The sequence below is a fragment of the Grampus griseus genome, assembly GCF_964374135.1.
Source record: "Grampus griseus genome assembly, chromosome: 4".
In the NCBI taxonomy this organism is placed as follows: Eukaryota; Metazoa; Chordata; class Mammalia; order Artiodactyla; family Delphinidae; genus Grampus; species Grampus griseus.
Genome location: NC_138997.1, coordinates 48,294,096 through 48,311,152, shown reverse-complemented (window position 1 = coordinate 48,311,152; position 17,057 = coordinate 48,294,096). Strand labels below are relative to the sequence as shown.

At 32.8% G+C, this 17,057-nt stretch overlaps 1 protein-coding gene across 8 annotated transcripts in view; it reads right to left on the bottom strand.

Moving 5' to 3' along the window:
• Window positions 1–16,250, bottom strand: part of ANKRD17 (ankyrin repeat domain 17) — a 128,865-nt gene extending 112,615 nt beyond the window's left edge. For all 8 annotated transcript variants that reach the window (XM_082653099.1, XM_082653103.1, XM_082653100.1 and 5 more), the window contains exon 1: window positions 16,181–16,250. In XM_082653099.1, the coding sequence (XP_082509225.1) occupies window positions 16,181–16,234 (54 nt within the window). In that variant the 5' untranslated portion in view covers window positions 16,235–16,250. The remainder of the gene's footprint in view (window positions 1–16,180) is intronic.
• Between the last annotated feature and the right edge of the window lie 807 nt (window positions 16,251–17,057).

Below are 17,057 nucleotides of genomic sequence, written 5' to 3'. Positions count from 1 at the left end.
GATGTGAGCAAAAAGATACAAATATTCAAATATTTATGTTTTTCCTTTATGCTTCAAAATGTTTACACTAAATACATATTAATGTAATTAACAAAAAAGTTTCAAAATCCATACCCCTTGATCTAGAAATGTACAATAAGTTTTCCGAAATCTAAAGGAAAACACAGGAAAATACTCATTGCAGTATTATTTATAATAGCAAAAGAAGAAATAAAAGTCAATTTGACATATTTATTTGATATTTTCAGCAAATATTTAAGGACACAGCAAAATATAAATAAAGTGTGAGGGGAAAAAATAATCAAGACATATAATATTTTTAAATAACATGGTCCCAATTTGTTAAAAAGGTGCATATATCTGTATTTGCATAAAGAATGGACTGAAAGGAAACATATCAAAATATAACATTGTTCATTTTAACTTTCTTTGAACCATTTTACAATTTCCAAGTTTTCTAAACGATTTTATAATTAATAAAGTTTTCCACCTCATTCCTAAAGACCTGACAATAGAGTGTTTGCCATTAGTAATAACCTGAAACAGTTTATTTTAAATTGCTTCAAAATGCAGCTGAGAGCAATTTTTAGAATTTTTCACTAAGTATGTTTAGGCCTCCTTAAAATGTACTATGAAACATAAGCATATTAGATGCTGGTATATAAACACAGTACTCTATCAACAGTTAACATTGGCAGTCAATTGTTTCACAAGTATCTGCAATGGAACTGCTCGACACTGAGTAAATATTGCATGTATAAAATATGAAATGACTTTACAACTAAACAGATGAGGGCTAGAAAGACTATAAGATGTGGCACTCTATTAGCCATGAAAGATAATTCATTGCAAATTTGCCATAACTTAGTCTATTTTAGTATAATTCTCTCCACAACCCAGAAGTTTAAATATAGTGACTATATGGTTTACAGTTACAACAAAATAACTGGCACTTGACTAAGATTCCCATCTCTTTTAAGACAATGGACAACAGGCAAAGAGGGGTATGATAACTGAAAAGAAAGAAGTGAACACTACTTCTCCACCTTTCCGCTATATCCAGCAGTATTTGAGGAAAACAAAGCAGAGAACTTAAGTCCTATTTAGTTCAGGAGACAAAGACCAGAGGTTGGAGAAGCTGAGAAAACTAAAATTTGTAAGGCAGAAAACTGGAGAGAAGAACCGGGAACAGAACCACTACGGACCTGTAATCTAACAACCACAGGGGCTCCCACAGAGCTGGGATACAAAAGATTCAACCAGACAGAGGAGAGGGATTTCACTGAACACTTGGGGTACTTGGTAGAGAATCCAGAAAGGTCACACATACGAATGAGTAGGGCTTCTCTAACTTTAGAGTATAGAATACTAGATAAGAATGCTTCAAAACAAGCCTCAAAAGAATGAAGCTTATTTGCAAGTAACCTGCTAGCCAAAATTAAATTCAATACTTTTTAAAGGACAATAATATTTAGACATTTGACAATGTTATATCACACTGTCCAACACCAAATAAAAATTACTAGACTTGCAAAGAAGCAAGAAAGTATGTCCTATAACTGGGGGAAAAAAAAACAGATAAACAGAAACAGACCTTAAAATGACAGGCATAGAATTAGCGAACAAGACTCTTAAGCTCTTTAAAATATGCTCAAAGACACAAAGAAAAATGTGAACATATTGAAGACAGAAATAAAAAATATAAAATTGAAAGATCACACAGAATTTCCATAGCTGAAAAACACAGTATTTGTTACTGAAAATTAACTGAATCACACTGCAGAGTAAAGGACCAATGAACCTGAGACAGAGCAATAGAAACTATCCAAACTAAAGCTCAAAGAGAAGACTGAAAAAATGTACAGAGGCAATGCTACCTTTAGCAGGATGTAACAGTGTGTAATTCCGAGGAAGAGAGAGGAAGAGGACAGAAAAAAAAAAATACTTAAAGAAATATTGCTGAGAAATTCTTGAAATGAGAAAAATATAAGCTCACAAATTCAATAAGCTCAACAAATTTCAAGCAGGATAAACTCAACAAATTTCAAGCAGGATAAACACAAAGCAAACTGCACCAAGGCATGTAACAATAAACCCACTGAAAATCAATAATAAAGGAAAAAATCTTACAACACTTACAACGCTACATGCAGTGAAAATATCCTTCAAACCTAAGGGGAAATAGATATTTACAGACAAAACCTTAGAAAGTTTGTTGCCAGCAGACCTGCACCATAAGAAACATTAAGGAAAATTATTCAAGTGGATGTAAATTATTCAAGTAGATACCCAATAAAACTGAATTCGTGCAAAGTAATGAAGAACACCAGAGTGATACAAAAATGCATATCTTTTCCTCATTAAAAAAAATCTTTAAATAATAATAATCTATTCTGGAGATTCACAACATATGTAGAAATAAAATATATGGCAATAATTCCACAAGAGACACAGGAGAGAAATAAAATAAACTGGTATAATATTCCTAACATTATGTGTTAAGTGGTATATTATTATGTGAAGGCAGCTATGGGTTAAAATACGTATACTGCAAACCCTAAAACAACCACCTAAAAATAATAAAAAGAGGTATTAAGGCAACAGAGGTAATAAAGTGGAATACTAAAAATACTCAATCTAATAAAATACATTAACAATGGAAAAAGGGGCAATAACAAATGGGACAAGTAGAAAACAATTAGCAAGATGGTAGACTCAAACATAAAATATTGATAATTACATTTAGTGAAAATGGACCAAATACACTGACTAAAAGGCAAAATTGACAGTCTGGATAAAAAGGCAAGAGATAACTATATGCTGTCTATAAGAAACACACTTTAAATATAAAGACAGAGAGAGGTTAAAAGAATGGAGAAAGATATACCAACAAAGTAGAATCTAGACAAAACAAGGGATACTAACAAAGATAAAGAGGAACATTTAATTACATAAAAGGATCAATTTAGCAAGAAGACATAATAATCCTAAATGTTTATGTACCTCATAACCAATCTCCAAAATATAATGGAGCAAAAACTGACAGATCAGAAAGAAAACACGAGACTCTCCATAATAATAGTTGAAAATTTCAAAACTCATGTCTTAGTAGTTGGTAGACAAGTAGACAGAAAATCAGTCAGGATATAAAAGACTTGAACATTATTAATTAACATAATCTAATTGACATTTATGGTACATTCACCCCAACAACTGCAGAGAATATATTCTTTTTAGGTATGCATGGAATATTTACCAAAATGAACCATATTTTGGACCATAAAACAAGTTTCAATACATTTAAAAGAACTGAAATCAGAGTACAGTATATTCTCTGGCCACACATAACTGGAAACCTACAACACCCCAACATTTTAGAAATAAAACACTTTTACATAATCCACAGAACCGTTCTCAAAAATAGTTCCTCATCTGAACCACAGATGACCAAAAATGACTTGAATGACTATTTTCTCAATTCTCCCAAGTATGTTATATAAACAGTATCATTATACAGGCACAGGAGAAAAGAGATGTCTTAAGCATTAAAGTGTAATTCTCCCATGAAACCCCAGCTGAGAAAAGAATGAGTCAAAGAGGAAATCACAAGGAAAATTATAAAACATTTAGAACTAAGTAATAATGAAAACACAACACATAAAAATGTGTGGTATAACCAGTGTATGAAAAGGAAATTTATAGCTTTTGATACAGTAGAAAAGAAGAAACATTAAAAATGCAAATTATCAATATCAGGATTGAAAGAGGGAAGATTATTACAGATCTTACCGTCATTTAAAGAGTACAAGACTGTTATGAACAACTCTATGTCAATTAATTCAACAACTTAGATTGAAATAGACAAACTTCTTACAATACTTAGAACTATCAAAACTGACAATGAAAAGCTAAACAGCTATATTTCTATCAAAGAAACTGACCTTTTCATTAAAAATTTTCCCACAAATAAAACACTAGGTATAGATGACTTCACTGGTCAATTCAAACAAGCTTTCAGAAAATAGAAGAGAAAGATATACTTCCAATCACTTTATGAGGCTAACATTTCTCTAATACAAAAATGGTCAAAGGTTTTTTAAGAAAAGAAAACTAAAGATCACTATGCCTTGTGAAGAACAATAATCTTTAATAATATACTAGTAAACCAAAGCCAGCCATATCCAAAAGGGGTCATACATCATGACCAAATGAAGTTTATCCCAAGAATACAAAGTTGGCTTAAAATCCAAGAGTCAATTAATATAATTCACACAATAACAGAATAAAAGAGGAAAATCATAGGATCATCTTAATAGAAACAGATAGAACACCCAACAATTCAATATCTTTTGAACCTAGGTGCCAAGTTCAGCTCTCACTAACCCACCTTAGAGGTGCTCACAGTACATGTTTTGAGTACAGTTGACCCTTGAACAACACGGTGGGGCGGCGGGCGGGGGGCGGTTAGCTGTGCTGACTCCCATGCAGCTGAAAGTCAGAAGCCTTACAGTAGGCCCTCTGTATCCATAGTTCTGCATCTGAGAACCAACTGTTCAACTGCCTGCAGATCATGTAGTATCAATACTTTAGTATGGATTTATTGAAAAAAAATCTATGTATAAGTGGACCTGCCCAGTTCAAGCCTGTGTTGTTCAAGGGTCAACTGTGTTATAGTTACATTTTAACATGCTCTTTTTTTTGTCTCCATTGATTCTTTTATTTCATATGTATTTTTGTAAGCCACATAAGTAACTTGGAACAAAGCAGAGAGTTATCAATAAATGTAAAATACCTTATTCAGTGAAATAAACTGAAATGCTTCAACTAAAAAAATATATATATATTATTTTTGATAATAAAAATTCCCAGCAAACTAGGGATAGAAGGGAACATCTCAACCAGATAAGAGAATCAAAAAATGAATATAGATAACATCATACTTAATTAGGAAAAACTAAACTTTTCCCCCTAACATCAGGAACAAGGCAGTGTTGTCCACAGATCACCAATTCTATTCAGCATTTTATTGGAGGTCCTACCTAGGGCAATAAAGGAAGAAATAAAAAATTAAAGGCATAAAAATAGGGGAGAAAAAACTGACTTAATTTGCAGTGGTGACCATGTATGTAGAAAATCCTACCATCAAACAATCCTGGTAGAACTAGTGAATTTAGCAAGCCAGTAGGATACAAGGTCAATATACAAATGTCCATTGCATTTCTATATATAAGCAACTGCCAAATAAAATATAAAGAATTATCATTCACAATAATTTAACAAAACATAAAACACTTAGGGGATAAAGGACATTAGAATATGCCACCCCAAAATATACCACTTTGGCATAAGGATTATTTTGACTGAAGGCAACTGAGAGGCAGATGCAGAAGGAACTCTATGCCCTACCCTTTTCTGCCTAAAAGAACACAAATGTCCCCTTTGTGAAGCATACCCTCCTGCCCTCTCCCAAACCAGGAAGAGGAGAAAGATTCAATCACTGGAGATGACTCTTTTCACTGGTGATGGCTCCAACTTAAGTCTGCATAAGAAACTTCAATAAATAATCCTTATCTACCAATTAGTTTTCCCATATAGTTACCTTCCTACAATTTACCACCCTAGAAGCCCAAATTCTTTTTCCTTTGGCTAGTCAGGACACAATTTATCACCCTTTGTTAAAATGGCATATAAGCTCCCAAGCCTAACTGCTTCTTTGGGTTTTCACTTCTTTTCTATGAGGCCCCCCCATGTGCATGTGTAATAAATCTTCTCTCCTGCTAATCTGCTATCAGTTTAATTTGCAGGTCTCAGTCACTGAATCTAAGAGGGTAGAGAAGTTTTTCCTCCCCTACAGGGACAAATTTAACAGAACATCTGCAAGGCCTGAACAGTGAAAACTACACAAAAGTTATGAGATAATTAAAGAAAATGTAAATAAATGGCCATCATGTGGGCCAACATTATGTGAGCTATACAAAATACATTTCTAAATCTGATATAGCCAAGAAACCATGAGTTTGCAACCTCTGCTCCGGATGTTCTAAATTTTATCCTTGAAACAAACCAGACCACCAGAAAACTGAGTACTCAGGCTACAGTACTATTTTTTTTTAACCCAACTGAATTTTAACAGAAAACCCTTCGCTTACATTCTGTAGAAACAATATAAAGCTTGTTTACTTTTGGAATGATGAAGTTATTTATTACAACAAGCAGTTCCTCCAATACAGGGGCCCAAAGAAAAAAAATTTTTGAGACCTAAATTGCACGAAATATATCAGTTATCCAGATCATGTAGTATGGTTGTGCAGTTTATGAATAACATAAACCTCAAAACTCATCAAGTTTCTAATTTGGCTCTGGTTGCTAGTAAATTCAATCTAAGTCTAGTAATTATATATTGTATATGCTTTTCTGTGTACTACTTTTACCTCTGGTCTTCATTTACTATTTCTGCCTTTTGTATTTTTATTTTTTATAATATATACTTCTATAAGCTACTTCAAATTCTTTTGTGGGATGAAACATCTTTTACATAAATACAGAAGTAATTTTTTTAATTTAAAAAGAGCCAAGGTATCCATATTAAAGAATTTAACATTTACCAAGGACATTACAGAGACATTAAAATATTTTAAATGTACACAGTTTCGCATTACTTTTTAAGAGCAGAAAAGGGTAGTAGACAATCAACTTGAAAGGAAAGCTAGAGAGAGAAAACCCTAGGGAAGGAGTAGGACTTTGAATAATGAATAGATGTTGAAAAGGGTAGCAGGTAAACAATGTAAGTACTAACAGAATATTAGAATACAATGTAAAGGCAAACAATTCATATTAAGTATGGTAAAGATAAAGTTGGGTGGGTATAAGAATGTCAAATAAAAGATAGTTACATGAGAGATACACACCATCATCTCAAACTTTTTGTTTAGACGTTACTGAAGCCACTGTCTTAAGAGTTCTAGTTAAGACTTTTATATCTAGAAGTGATCTTAGAGAAACTATATGGTACAATTTAACTTTAGAAATTAAGAAGCACGAGAACAAAAAAAAAATTATTTCAAGTAATATACGAAGACTCTAAGTCTTAGAACTCCAACCTACTGATCACCTGGGTTGATTTGAGTAATGTGATTAACTTTTAGTTCTTCTTCCTCATTCCATGTATATACCTAACCAAAGCTAAGAGTTCAAAGAACTTCCCAAGAGAAAAAGATAGGAGGGTAATTCCTTCATTGTATAACTCAAATTAAAATGACAGGGCTTCTCTGGTGGTACAGTGGTTGAGAATCTGCCTGCTAATGCAGGGGACACGGGTTCGAGCCCTGGTCTGGGAGGATCCCACATGCCGCGGAGCAACTGGGCCTGTGAGCCACAACTACTGAGCCTGCACGTCTGGCGCCTGTGCTCCGCAACAAGAGAGGCCGCGATAGTGAGAGGCCCGCGCACCCAGATGAAGAGTGGTCCCTGCTTGCCACAACTAGAGAAAGCCCTGGCACAGAAACGAAGACTCAACACAGCAAAAATAAATTAATTAATTAATAAACTCCTACCCCCAGCATCTTCTTAAAAAAAAAAAAAGAAACAAGCATTTACTGTGTTCAAGATACAATGCTAAGTCACGGAAGACACCAAGAATAAAACTATTCACAGAAAATCATATAATACACTATAAGCTCAAGACAATGAAAAAGGAAGCCTATTAAATATACTCTAGAAATACTTAAAAATCAATGTCAATATAATTCAGCATTCTCACTTACCTATCACACTTTATAAAAGATATATTCTTTGTAATTCATAAAATATTTACAGAATGATGATCCACCTGACAAGATTTTTTTCAAATGACATTTATAGAGCTTAATCTTAATATTTTGGTTTTTAAATAAATAAAGTTTCATAGAAGAAAGCAATTTTCCATCTACTATTATCACCATTTACTTTATTTCATAGACAAAACCAAGAAAATCAGGAAAAAGAAACTGAGAAAGATATTTTGGGAAGATAACAAATATTGTACAAATGTGACAAAATAATAAAAAGGAAAACTTTCCAATGTCTGTGAACACTTAAACACCAGCACAAGTTTTTGGAAAATCTTAACCAGTATTTCCTATGGAACATAAGAATTCAGAAACTGTATTTCTCAAACTTGCTTAAACAGTTCATACAAATACATGTTGATCTTTTTATGATGACAGTGCATAAATTACAAATGTAGAACATGTGACAAAGACTAGGGAAATGGCAACAGGACAAATTCAAGGTTAAAACCAGTTAAGGATAAACACTAGTTAGACAAAGGAGAAGGTCAACAAATGAGAAGGTCTGTAATCAAGGAGCTAGGCTTATTCAAACATCAAGTAGAAGAGCAGAATCTAGACCATCTGTAGCAGGAATAAGAAATCAAAATAAAGTGGGCAGCAGGTATCAAAACTAAGAGAAAGAGGCTAAATGATAAAAGGTCTGAGACTAAAGAAGGAATTCAGAGAGCAGAAAACACCAACAAGCAGTTTAACACTGGCTCAACATTGTTCCTCATCTCAACAGTCCCTTGGAATTTGGAGTTTGGGAGAAGAGTTGCAGCACTTAAGAAGCGTAAAGACAGAGATGTGCAGATGTAACTGACCATCTTTTCCTATGGGACCACATGATTTCAGTGCCAATTTCAAAATTAAATTGTGGCAAAAACACAGTACATATAAATACAAGAGGAAAGTATGAAGTAGATTTTAAATGACTTAATTTGCTACTATGCAAAGGAATTTGAAACAGCTTAGTCTTTGGATAACCAAGATATATATTATCTTAATCTCATTTTTCATTTTCATAGACAATATAAAATAGAACTAGTCTCAAAGAAAGAACTTCTGTGACTGCATGAAAACCAGCTGGCCCCTGTGGCAGAATATAGAAAAGAAGTCTAAAACCTTCAAAAAGAAAAATATTCAAATTTGACAAATACTTCATATACTTGTTTCTACTAGCTAAGATAGGAATATTCAAATAGTTATAATTGATAAAGTCCTTTCCTAATCATTTAGAATTGTAACATATGACATTTGATGAAATTTATAACCCATTCAAGTTTTTAATTATCCTTACCAAAATCAAAAGTGTTACTTACAGAATGTTATTCCTCAAGCAAAACCACTTTCTACTTATGTCTAGCTTCTTTCACTCACTATTTCACTCGGGAATCCTCAAAATCCTTTTTCATAAATTCTGAATGACTAATCTAGGGCTTATAATTGTAAAGCAGTATTTAAATTTTTTTCCACAAAATGTTTCCCATGTCTTAAATCTGCTACATTGTAGTTGAAGGAAAAAGAAACCTAGAAAGAGTGACAAAGTGATTAGAGAGAAGTTGGGACTATGTGATAAATTAAGAAATTTGATAAAATGGTAAAAGAAAACATTTTAATCAATAGACTTAAATCTAAATCTTAGTTTTATGCCATTACTGACTGTAAGGTTGGGCAATATTCTAAACCAGCAGTTATTCAGGTATGGTCCACAGGATCCATGGGGATCCTCAAGACTCTTTCAGAGGGTCTCTGAAGTTAAAACTATTTTTATAATACAGTACTAAAATGTTATTTGCCTGTTTCACTGTGTTGACACTTGTACTGATGATACAAAAGTAATGGTGGGTAGAACTGCTGTTTCCTTTACACAAATCATGGCCATATCATGAATCATCATATTCTTCTGTCATGCACTCATAATTAAATGAAAGAAAAAAAAAAGGTGAGTTTCCATTATGAAGCAGTAAAAATTACTAATTTTTAAATTTTCAACCTTGAGTATATTACTTTTTAATATTCTGTGTAACAAAATGGGAAACATTTCTGCTGCATACCAAGGTACTGTAGTTGTCTCAAGAAAACACATATAAATGTGAGCTAAACCAATAGTTTTTTTCACGAACACCAATATCATTTCAAGGAAAACAACTCACTTTCTTTGTCATCAGTGATAAGCTTTCAAGTATACATTACAATTTTGGAAAACATATCTGTCATCGAATGTGACAGCTTCCCACTTTTTTACTTTTCTAAGGACAACAGTGGTGATGATATTAGCAAATGTTATTACTGCAGAATAAAATGCAGCAATATTTGGAAGTCAGTAAATCAGTATTTTCCAATTGCCAATGTATGGCGCTACAAAATCATGCACCAAGAGATCTATTCAAAACACACAAAAAAACAGTGGGTTTTAATTGAACAGAGTTCATAAAATTCATTGATAATGTTTCAGATTACACACTGCAACTGACCTCCAGGAAACCCCCATTTGAGTAGTTTTAGGAGTGGTATCAAAGAAGAATATCCACAATTATCAGAAGGGTTATTAAAATATTCTTCCCCTTTTTTAACCCTCATATAAACGTGACATTTTCTTCTTAGACTTCCTCCAAAATAATGCATTGCAACAGACTGAATATAAAAGCAGATATATGAGTCCCGTTATCTTCTATTAAGCCAGACTTAAAAGATATTTGTAAAAATGTAAAATAAGGCCATTCTTCTCAGTTGTTTTTCTTTTGGATAACAGGTTTTTTTTTTATAAAATTATGTTAACATGTAATGACACAATCCCTCTGTATAATAACTTAAATTTTCAACAAATTGTAACTAATGTGGTCAATTTCTATTGCCACCATAAAATTATGTGGGCATCCTACGTACAACATATACCTATCTATTGACATATAGCCAGTTAGTTAGAAGCGTGATTCCATCCAAGACCAATATTAATGGCCAATATTAATCTAACCACTCATTAAACCAAAAGTTATCTCACATACATTTACAAACACCTCCTGAAAGACGTTTGTCTTGGCAAATCTGGAAGCTATATATTAAAACCGAACCAATGATTAAGCAGGACTTTGATACTCAGCAAGTTTGTAGTGATCAAGTCATTTCACATCAGACTGAGTTCTTCAGTCAAGGGTCAGAACAGGGCCCCTAACAATTCAGAACCAGGAAAAGTGCCAATGTTGCTACATGTATATGCAGGTAATACATGATGTAGACTTTTCCTAATGCAAGCTGCACAGCATCCTCCACATTAACCACTGGACTATGTTGGATTAATGTGGGACCAGTGGCATTTGGATGACCCTGCCTTTACTCTCATGTGAGAGTAATAACAGATTAATTCACATACCTCTAGTTATACTATCTTTTTGCAAGCTGTTTGAAGCCTTTATACTCCACTAAAATATCAGTCTTCTTTAGAGGGATTATTAACTAACACAAGTGTATCTCTTAGTCATCTTCTACTACTCCTATATGCATTCTCCCAAAGTTGGTGTGTGAAAGCAATGTTGCAACTTCTGCCCCTCTGTTCAAGATAGACTCGACTTTCAAATAAGAGTATTCATAAAGCATAATATAGCAGGGACATGAATGTGTGTATGCAGAGTATATGTAAGCATATATCTGAGTGTGTTGCATGAAAATACACATATATACATAAGAGTATTCATAAAGCATAATGTAGCATGAACATGGATGTGTGTATACAGAGTATATGTAAGCATATATGTGAGTGTGTTGCATGAACATACACATATATACATACACATTATGTATAGCAACATACTGACTGAATTGGTAATAGAAAAATCTTTACAGATAAAAAGATGAAAATGGGATCCAGGGGACTTTCCAGACAGCCTGACATTCATAAATAGGCATAACAATTAGATAAGCACAAAAAAGATAACGTAAAGGTGCTTAAAGAAAGATATTTGCGTACTAAAAAATTCAGAATGCTAAAAACATGGGTTTCAAACTATTCAGATGAACAAATGAAGTAAAATACTAGTATTCGAATACAAATCTATACACATCCTGAATCCAAGAATGTTTAAATACCAATGACAGACATTCTATCTTCCGAATTTTTACTTTTATGAAGCAAAGTTAGCTGGACTAATAAGCTCATTGAATTTCAAGTGCCTAGCATGTTAAAGATGCTCAATGCTGGAGCGAAATTATAAGATTCAATCTGCCCCAAATGTCTAATCTTTCCAAAGCCTCTTAATGAATGGAAAATGTTACTTACATTAATTCAAATAATTTACATATTTAGCTAAACTTTTCTGTCTCCAGATCAAATTATATTTATGTCCTAAGAGTAACTCCAACTATTCCTAGTGAAAAATGTCACCAGTATTATACTAACTATATAGATACAGAACTTTAGAAATCCATGGAAGACTTACTGATAAAATATATAAATGATGTGCATTACATAAGCCAATCTATTTTATAGACTAAAAAGATATATAGGAAGTAACTGTCAAAAGAGTCTACTTCACAGAGATTTTATATCATTACTAAAAATAATTTTTATGATAAATAGCAAATGGACTTCCCCTGTTTAGACGAAAATACACTATTTACCACTAGTCCATAATGGTGACAAATCAAAAGGAAACAATAGTGTCCCTGTGACTCTTTCAAGCTTATTTTATTAAAAACCCTCTGATGTCAAGATAAATACAGAGAAAGAAATGGTTCCATAATAAACCTACTTAATATGTTTAAATCTGCCCCTTAATTTAGTTACACCCTAAACAGTTCAGCCAAATCCTCAAACACTGAATTTCTAAGGAACAACGATAGAGATTTAAGGCTTTTAGATTATGCATTACAACCTGTCAAATCAAGTACAGATGAAGCTAGAAACTGGCGCTAGCTGACAAAGGAAGAAGATTGGGCATGAGAGTTATTATACTTAACACTGTAAATATTTTTTTTTTTTTGGGGTACACGGGCCTCTCACTGTTGCGGCCTCTCCCGTTGCGGAGCACAAGCTCCGGACGCGCAGGCTCAGCGGCCATGGCTCATGGGCCCAGCTGCTCCGCGGCATGTGGGATCCTCCCGGACCGGGGCACGAACCCATGTCCCCTGCATAGGCAGGCGGACTCTCAACCACTGCGCCACCAGGGAAGCCCTGTAAATATTTTTATTTTCAAAAACTTGCTACTTTTTTAAAGGAAAAATACATCAAATGCTATAACCTGAAGAAAGTATTTTGAATTTGATTAAAATTAAAAGATTTTTGAAAATTTCTCATTTCTAAAGCAATTCTTATAGAAAAACCACTAAACATGGTTCAAATAGAAACAATGAAACCAGAATATATAGTAATCAAGTTTCTGAAATGAACTTTCATATGTTTTATGTTTTCATATTTAAAAAGCTTATGTATAAACTTAAGGTTTATATACACAGCACTTGGTCACACAAATTTGGAATATACCCTTCCAAAAAAAGTTTGGAGGACTTTTTCTTCTTACTGATCTTTCTGAGTACTAAGATTCATTATTATATATGACTTAGAGGAAGAACATCAAAATTCTAAAATTATAATCAGCAAAAATAACATAAGCAATACAAAAAAAGAGATATTTACGTAGGCTCCCAGCCCTTTTCCATCATCTGTATTTGGCTATTTTCCTGAGTATTAGTTAAGGTGGGCAAAAGGAACAGAAACACTTTGACTACTTTGGTTTGGAGAAGAAAATTACTGACTGGATTATTTGCATAATTAAAACAAACAAGTTATTCTATTAAATCCATTATCTTGGAGAGCTGAGAAGCAATGATACAAGTTGAAATCAAGCTTTTCCAGTTTTACTATAAGTTTTAGAAACTTACAGTATTTTACTCAAGATTTTGATGATCATCTAAAAATTGAGGTTAAATACACAGGGGTATATATAATAAACAATCACAATTTAAAAGGTAAACCATAGCATTATGAGAATTAATCTGCACTAATTCACTGATATTGATTTTGTTTTCCTTTTATTAAAACTTAAATAAAAGCACCTTTTAAAAATGTAAGATTCAAAAGACCAAGTTACATTCAAAGAAGAAAAAAATAGCAGGAATTCAATGTTTAATGTAAATAATCAAAAATCTATATAAAATTCCAGATGCTCAATAAACAGTCATAAAGATGAAAATTATGGTGACAAACTTCACATATTAGAAGTTTGTTTGGCTCAATATTAGATACAATAATAAAATTGTCAATGTGACATATAGATGAACTTCATTATTAGATATTTACACAAGGAGCTAACCCATTAAAAATTTTTTTCTAGAAAGTTCACTGTATAAAATATATCTATCCACTTGCAATATGAGGTACTTTAGAATATGGTATATTTAGCTTCAGAGTTAGCAAGTCTATTCTTTTTAAACTTTTATTTTTAGCATTAGGTCATTATGAGCACTTTTAATTTTGGAAAAGAATATTTTATTACTAGTTGGAAAATTTTCACTTCTAGTCTGCCAGTAACTGACAAATACTCAGTTAAATAAAATAATATTAAATAAAGAGAAAACTCACTTAGTATGGTTTAATGCGACAGGTGTATAGGAACCAAATTAAGAGAAACTGAAAACTAGGACAAACAATAAAAATTACAGAGGTAAAATAACCTCTGTAACTAACTAGTGACTATGAACAAATTAGGCAACATAAAATCTTAACATGACATTAAACACTTCTGTGTTTAGTGGGAATAATGAAAAGCCAATTTTTAAGATAGTATTAGAAAAAACCTATACTTAAGGCATAAAACTATGCCCAAGTGGGTTTTCCCAGAAAATAAGTAAGACTTCTAAAATCTGTCATATGCTGAAATTTTAAATGACCAAAGAAAATATATAAATTTACTGAAATCTATAAGGTACGCTTCTTTTAAAATCCAAAGCAAAATTTTTAAAAAGCAAATAAATATGTCCCACTAGAACTTTATAATTAGACTTGTTTAATCTGAACCACTAATAGTCATGTGACCACTGCTAATTATTGAAGTGCCTTGATGAAAGTATATATCACTATTTATAAGATACACCATACCACTTCTAAGGAGACTCACTAATTCTATCAAAATATAAAAAAGAAAAAGGAATGAAAAGAATGGAAATTAACCAGAGAATTCAACTCAGACAATAGCTCTTAGGAGAGGGGTAAAGAGTATGTTGGCAGGTGTCTGCAAGGAGCTAGATAATACAATGGAATCAGTTTTCATTCTGCAGAACAACCATGAGACTTGCTGCAACGTCAGCTCCAAGCATACACTGAGGGACTCCAGAAAATGCTCATTGATCATGCAGCACTTTATAATGCGCATAGGCTTTTTTCTCTTGTTAACCCCGCCTAGCTTCCCTTTGCAGCTTATTCTCCCAAGCCCTCTCCCCCTAACAAATTCTCTTCCTGAAGATAGTAAAATATTTAACGAATTATCTTAACAGTCTAAGTATTAGGAATACCACTCACCATCATGAAAATTAGACAGTTTTTTTTAATGGGGGGGAACCCTACAACCCCCAAAATAAGAAAATGGGATTTAAATATCTATATATCTATAAATACAAATATTTGATGGTATATTACATCCAAGGCCAAAACCAATTATAGTTTCACTTTGACATGTATTTTCTTGAACTGATTTATACGCAAATAGGTTCTATAACACTGACACAAACAGGAAAAAAAAGAAAACATAATTTAAAATTCTCATGACTCAAAATGCAGATTTTTGTGAGCTCTCAAGCATTAGTTAAATTTTACAGTCTTTTAATTTTTAATTTAATAATTTATTTTATAATGAAGTCACATGAAAAACCTAGAAGCAGAATGTACCAGCTAAATTAAGCAATTAGATTAATATATATGCTTAATTTTACCCTAGAAACTAAAATAACCAGCTGTTTTTAATAGTTAACTGCAAGCAGAGTTTTGGGCTTAGATATGTAAATGAATTCTAAGACATATGATACTAAACCTACTCAAAGCTGCTTTGCAGACCCCACCTTCTAATGAGTTAATCTAAAGGTCACCACCAGCACAAGGCTTTTTATTAAGTCCGAGGCCCTTCCTTTCTTTTTCTTTTTTCCCCTATCAAACATATATCTACAATTTACAAAACATTAGGTTTAAACAAAATAAGGTTTTAGTAATCATGTGAACTAGATTGGCACATTCTCACACAGAATAAGGTCTGACCGTATCTTGCTTTTATGCTCTGCCTCTCTTTGCTCTCTCCTCTAATCTATTCATCTGTAAAATAATTCCGGCAGATAAGATCTCTTTGTTCAGATTTCAACTTTCATTTCATTTACAAACCTAGCCCTACCTCAAGAATGTCTTCTAGAACATATGCTTCCATTTCAGCCGCTGTCTCCACCATGTTTTATCAAACTGCCATGTTTCTTACTGCACTATGATTAGATCATTGCCAGCAGGAACACTCCTCTGTGTCAGCAAGGGAACAGGAAATGGAATGTTCTATTACATGCCTAAAGCAGCTTAGCTGTTCACTAGCCAGGCATCTACCAAAAGAGCAGGGGGTGACTCACTGTGTATTTTTTAAAGATACAGAAGCTCTATTCCAAAGCAAACTTCTGTCAAGTAATTTCAACAGGCAAAATAAAGTCTCTTATTTTACCATTTCAAATTTTTAAAACTCTAAAATTTCAAAAAAGAAATAATAACATTTTTTTAAAACCTATTTAAACACGTCTGGCTTCCTGGTTGAACAAAAGAGGTTGAAGTGGTTTACGTAGCAATTTATCCTTAGTAAAGCCTTGTAGTAAGATTAATGGCTGTATTAAATACGCAAAGAAGGATGCAAGGTAATACCAAATCAGGAATTTGTTACATCAGCCATATGTATTATGTAACACATATATTACAGGTGCTGACTTGAGGGTGCCGAAAGTAATAATTTAATGTAGTTTTTTAATGGTAAACTGGTTTTCTATAAACTAATCTGTTTGGAAATATCTAAGAGAAATGAGATTAACATTCAACAGATTTACAATCACTGAAGCAAACCATAACACATCACAGTTATATGCATTTTCTAGGAATGTCTTTAACCTCATTTACTAACCAAAGAAATGGCCTCCCCCCCACCTTATCATAAATACTACAAGAGACTAAAATATTTCAGATGAATGAAATTCAGAAACACTGTTTCTGGATCATTTAATAGCAAATAAAGCGGGTGA